Raw genomic sequence first — 5,525 nt, 5'->3', positions numbered from 1 at the left:
TGAATATTTTTTTGGTAGCTTCAAAATAAAATATTGTAAAGAATCTGGACATAAATGCAATGATAATGTATGAAAAAAATAACTTTTCGTAAATATGTATAATCACAGTCTTTGAAGAGTATGCCCTTTAAAAATGATAAATTGCATCTTGGTAGTTATCAATGAAACACCTGTTGATATTCCTCAAAGCTCCAGTAGATGGCGCTCCAGCACCACCTTTCTCAGCTCAACCAAAGACAGCAGACCTAGATAGATAATCCAATGTTTATTTTGTAGTTACATTTATAGTTTATTTTCTTTACAGTGGACTTCCTTTGTCATACAAGTTGATGAAAAAAACAAAAAACAAAAGAAAAAGCATACAGTACAATCAAGAAACCAGAATCTATAGAACTTATGATTGTCACTTACTGCGAGTCACAAAAAAAGTACATACCATGAATAAATAATCTACAGAAGTATTTACAATATGCACAGTGAGAGCTCAATGAAGTGAAAATAAAGCTTTGGATCCCCAAACATGAAAAAAGGAAATCCCAGATGTAGCCATAGCTGTCATAGTTTTACAGGACATTTAGGAACATTTAAGCTTGGAGCTCCTGCATGTATTGACTTCCAAAAGCAAGCTGAGCAGAGAGAAATGAGAGGAATGTTGAAATGGACACATTACATTTTATACAGCACATCGCATTCCTGTGGAAAACCGGATGGTGTCTGATGCTCGCCATCCAATGAGGATCAAGGCAACAACCACGCGACTACAGGCAGCTGAGAGAGAAAGAAAGCCGGAGGGATCCAGACAGAAAAAGAAACCGCTAATTGTGCTCCCGTTCAATTTTCTGCTGCATTGCTTAACTCTGTACAACTCGTTTCCATCTGGGTGATAAGAAAGGAAGTGGAGCTGCAGGTACGGTCTGGTGTGTACCTGTTGGTTTCCGGCTGGCTCAGTTACACACTGTTTACATAATGCACACATGTGAGCTGCAGTCCATCTGCAATGAGAGAGCAGGCGCTCCACTTTAGCCGGAGTTTAAGTACTCCAGCGCCACTTCGTAGCAGAACTTGTACTGATCCTGCAAGGCAAACAAAACAAAAAAATAAGATATAATGGGAGGAATCATACAATTAACATGTTCATGGGTTTCTTATGACATAGACTAGCTTTTCATTATTTGTTTGAGCCTTTCATGTTGCAGGATGAAGCAATTCAAAACAAGTAGCAGCAATTAGACTCACAAATAGGAGTTGGAGAGTTTGATTCCATATATTCATATATTGGTTTAAACACCTGCACAGGATAACTGTCCACCGTTTTATTAGAAATAGCAAAGTTCTTTTAAAAGGATTGTTTTCTCGCAGCAAGTCAGAGCCAGCTTTATAGAGCTTTATACAATGCAAAAGATTTTCTGTGTGTTTGGGATCATTGCTTTTTTAACCAGCCACTTGCACCCTGGTTTCAATATGATCCAGTATTTTCCCTTTGAAATAAATAAAATAACCAGTGAAAACCTAGAAACCTGCCAAGGCTCAAGTCAATCATAAAATGGAAACTGGTGGAATACAAGTGTTTCTGCCTGCTGCGAATACGGTTTCATATCCTTGAACTGAGCTGCTGCTGACTATAAAGAAGACTCAGTTCCCCTGAAATTTTCAGCAGCCCTCAAATGAGTTCTGGAGAAAAGTTTTATAACCAGATAAAACTCTGATTAAGACTGGGTTATTTGCTTTTAATGAGATGAGGAATCCTGAGAGGAGACAGATCTAAGAACAGGATCCACTTTCAACCATGGTGGGGGAAACATCATGCTGAGATATTGTGTTGGTGCCTGATATATTGATGCATTGCACAAAATTGATGGGATAGCGTACATAGCATAAACTGTCCCAGCAAACAAGCTGATCTAAATAAATGGACAGGTGAGAAAATATGCAACCAGGAGAATGGCAAAAGCTTTTTACCACGCATGGATCAAAGACAATCCACCAAAACATTTTAATCGTTCCCTTTTCTTCTGTTTCTTTGTTTTAACATACTAAGGTGGTATTTTATGTAATCATTCAAATTCATATATAACTCTATCTCCCTCTCTCTATGTATATATGTTTACAAATTACATAATCCTTTATTAGTCTTCTTAGAGTAGCATCCTTCTCAAGATAAAAATTAAAAGGAGGAGGCCCAAAAAAATCATTTTTTTCAGACCAATGGCACCAGATTTCATATTGGACTGAAAAAGTTTAAATAATTGAATCTTTAGTTTATGTCACAATGACTTTTACAACTTAAATATGCTGAGCTGTCACAGCTTTGCTTTTCAAATTACTCTCCATTGCCAAATAGTCGAGAAGAGGAACCAATAGATTAATTGTGATCCTGAAAATGAGAAAAGCAGAGTTTTTTTTATCATTCAAGACCTTAAATAAGGTTCTTTTGATCATTCTGGGTCCACGAGAGCCATAAAAAAAATAAATATTAAAATGTAGGAGATTAAGATAGTTATCAAAAAAAAAGTTCCATGGTTTAAGACGATGACAACAAACGAAATGCATATGTGGCATGAGTGTTGGGTGTTACATATTTGTCAGACTGGGCTCCTCTACCACCTCAGTATCAACAGAATTAGATTGGATGGATTATACAGGGAAAAAATAATCAATGTTTTTCAAAGTTCCTCACCAGCAGGTCAACCATGTTAGGTTTGTTGTTCCGCAGTGTTTTGACTGCATGAAAAACATCCACAGAGTGCTGATGCTGAAGCATCTCACACACGATGCTGATGGCACAGAAGGTTCCACTGCGGCCGCCTCCGTTTCTGCAAGGTTCACCATGAGTCAAGTCAACAATAGCAGACCATGAAGATCAGATATTTATGTTTGCAGTACAGTTTTTCAGACACTAGGTGGAGATGTTCTATCTATAATGCCGCCCTCATTAAAACGAGGAACCCATGCTCAGATTATGGTTGGGAGAACTTACAAACAGTGGACCACTGTGCGTCCCTCGCCCCCATCATATTCCTCCTGCCACTTGTCCACCTGTCGGATGAGCTTTAGGAAGGAGCGTTTGGACATGGGCGTATCTCTGTACATGGGCCAGCCCAGGAACTGGAACTGCTGCACCATCCTGTAGCCGTCCTGTGGCTAAAGGATGAGGAAAAAACAGTTATCCAAGGTTAATATGGAAATATATGAAGAGGGTGGGGGCAACACAGAGATGTATGAAGAAGAAGAGATGATTGTGCAGTCAGGCAGATGAAGAGGGATGGATAGGCTGCTGATGCTGCTGGGGACAGATGTCTGAATGTTTCGATCAGTGACTCCTATCAGTGATCCTATGCGATTTGACTGACTTGTACGTTACATGTCGTTGCCACTGCCGGTCATAGTAATGACTGTATAATGGAATGACCATAAACAGGATAAAGAGCTTACACAGGTGACCCCAGGTGACACCAGCATGGGTCTGGGTCTCCCTCTGGGCAGGGAGGTCTCGCCAAGTTAAAGGATTAAAAAGCCTGCTTACAGAAATCTAATGGACATTGTTCTGGTGTTTTGTTACTGCTGCTGTCTGGTCATGCAGTAGTTTTTTTTTTGGCTCTTTTTTTATGGTTTGCCTTATTATTTTGGTTTGTTTTCTTTTTTCCTTATATTTTCTAGTTTATTTCTGTTGAGTATTTCTCAGTTTTTTTATTGTTATTTTTTCTTTCTACATTTTCTAGCCCTTATTTCTGTATTGTTGGGTTGGTTTTCTTGGTTGCTTCCTTTTCTCTTCCCTCGTTTATCTGTTAAATCATTTCTCCGTCAGCCAGAGCCTTTTGGTAATTAAATAATTCCATTTACCTGTGTCTCCTCCTTTGCCTTTTGTTTGTGCCCGTTTTCTCAATTACTTCCAGTAAGCCTTCAGTTTGCTGCCTGTATTCATTGGTCCTGTTTATTTTCATGTCTCCACCTTTATTTCCTAGTTCATCTGCCTCAGCTTCAGCTTGTATTTTGGTCCAGAGCAACATGACAACGGTTGGTTTTGTGAAGTTTTTATGTTTTTTTTTATATGTTGTATTTAACCAAACCACCAAAAGACTGAAAAAAGGTATTTTGCATGAAGACTAAGAAATAACTAGAACATTAACAGAAAAAGTAAGATGTGATATTTGCTTATAAATCATTAACAAATATACTTTTTTTTAGATAAACATTGAGGTTTGAATAAGTAAAAAAAGATGGATGAACAGAAAGGATGCAATCATATAAAGACTGATGCATGGGTTGATTTTCAGATGTTTGGACTGAGTAATGAGAAAATAAAATGACCTATGAACGGTAGGACTAATTGATGTACAAAGGTATGGAGGAAATGGACAAAAAAAGATTACAGATGGATAGGTAAACAAACAAATGGGGAGATGTATAATTAAATGCAACTTTTAAAGAATGAAGAGGCAGAAAAGTCTAGAAAACAAATATGTTCTCTAGTTTTGATGCAAGAAACCTGTAGGTCTCATGAACTGATGTGAAACTCTGATTTGGCACCTTAGCTGCAGGTAAAAATTTATCAAGCTGTCCTAAAGATTTCTGGCAATCACTCCTTGGCCCAATCAGTGACAGAAATCACTCTGCTTCTGCACAGCTTGAATGGACAGGTTCACATAAGTGTGGGATGTGTGAGTTGAGCAGTGGCAGCAGAAAATGGTTCGTGTTCGGTTCACTACAGGGAAGACAAAGGCAGGTGGTGATAGGATGGACCTAAAATCTTTGCTTACCCGAGCCGCGTTGTAGATCCGGAATATTCTGCTGATGATGTCTTCCTCCAAGTCAGCAGAAACAAACTCCACCTGGATGGGTCCATGGCGGTGGACTCCATTTTCTGGCCAGTACTGTGGACATAGCTGAAAGAAAGACAGAGAGATGCACATTTAAACAGAAAGAAACAGATAAACCAACACACATTGACAGACGAAACAATGCATGTAAAAGATGTAGGATTTAGTTTTAGGTCCAAAGCCAGTGGAAGGAGTTTTTTTATCTGCTAAAATGTGGTAAAATAACAAAACACACCAAGACCGGCATTACAGTCAGTAAAAATGTTTACTGAATGTTTACTAAAAAACACAGAAGAAAGGATTTTTCAATATTCCTGCAACTTAAGTATGGCAACTTCTAACCACTCATAACACTCTTAGTTTGTCAATTCAGGGTAAATGTCTAAAGACCTTGAGCAATTCATTTCCTCCTTTGAAAAACACTGCTATTTATTAATTTATTTTTAAGTGGGCACAATCTGTAATAAAAGCTCAAATGACTCAATTCAAATTATTAAGTTGCCTCTTCAAAGACGCCTTATTCAAATGTTAAATGCAAAAAATTTTATCCACAACTCTAAGGGCTGTGATGATAAACTGAGGGGAAAAAAACAACTTATTCAGTAATTGGAAAAAACCTTTAATATCCATCCATCCATCCATCCATCCATCCATCCATCCATCCATCCATCCATCCATCCATCCATCCATCCATCCATCCATCCATCC

The 5,525-nt window shown here is 38.2% G+C and overlaps 1 protein-coding gene across 11 annotated transcripts in view; it reads right to left on the bottom strand.

Moving 5' to 3' along the window:
• Positions 1 to 264: 264 nt before the first annotated feature.
• The window catches only part of ptprm (protein tyrosine phosphatase, receptor type M), a 230,477-nt gene continuing 225,216 nt past the window's right edge, over positions 265 to 5,525 (bottom strand). For all 11 annotated transcript variants that reach the window (XM_015382250.1, XM_015382251.1, XM_015382252.1 and 8 more), the window contains 4 exons: positions 4,758 to 4,883; positions 2,978 to 3,141; positions 2,678 to 2,813; positions 265 to 1,073 (listed from right to left, as the gene is read on the bottom strand). In XM_015382250.1, coding sequence (XP_015237736.1) covers positions 1,020 to 1,073; positions 2,678 to 2,813; positions 2,978 to 3,141; positions 4,758 to 4,883 — 480 coding nt within the window. In that variant the 3' untranslated portion in view covers positions 265 to 1,019. The remainder of the gene's footprint in view (positions 1,074 to 2,677; positions 2,814 to 2,977; positions 3,142 to 4,757; positions 4,884 to 5,525) is intronic.

The sequence above is a fragment of the Cyprinodon variegatus genome, unplaced genomic scaffold, assembly GCF_000732505.1.
Source record: "Cyprinodon variegatus isolate N-32 unplaced genomic scaffold, C_variegatus-1.0 Scaffold253, whole genome shotgun sequence".
Classification (NCBI taxonomy): domain Eukaryota; kingdom Metazoa; phylum Chordata; class Actinopteri; order Cyprinodontiformes; family Cyprinodontidae; genus Cyprinodon; species Cyprinodon variegatus.
Note: the sequence above shows the minus strand (reverse complement) of the source record. Positions and strands in the feature narration are given on the sequence as shown.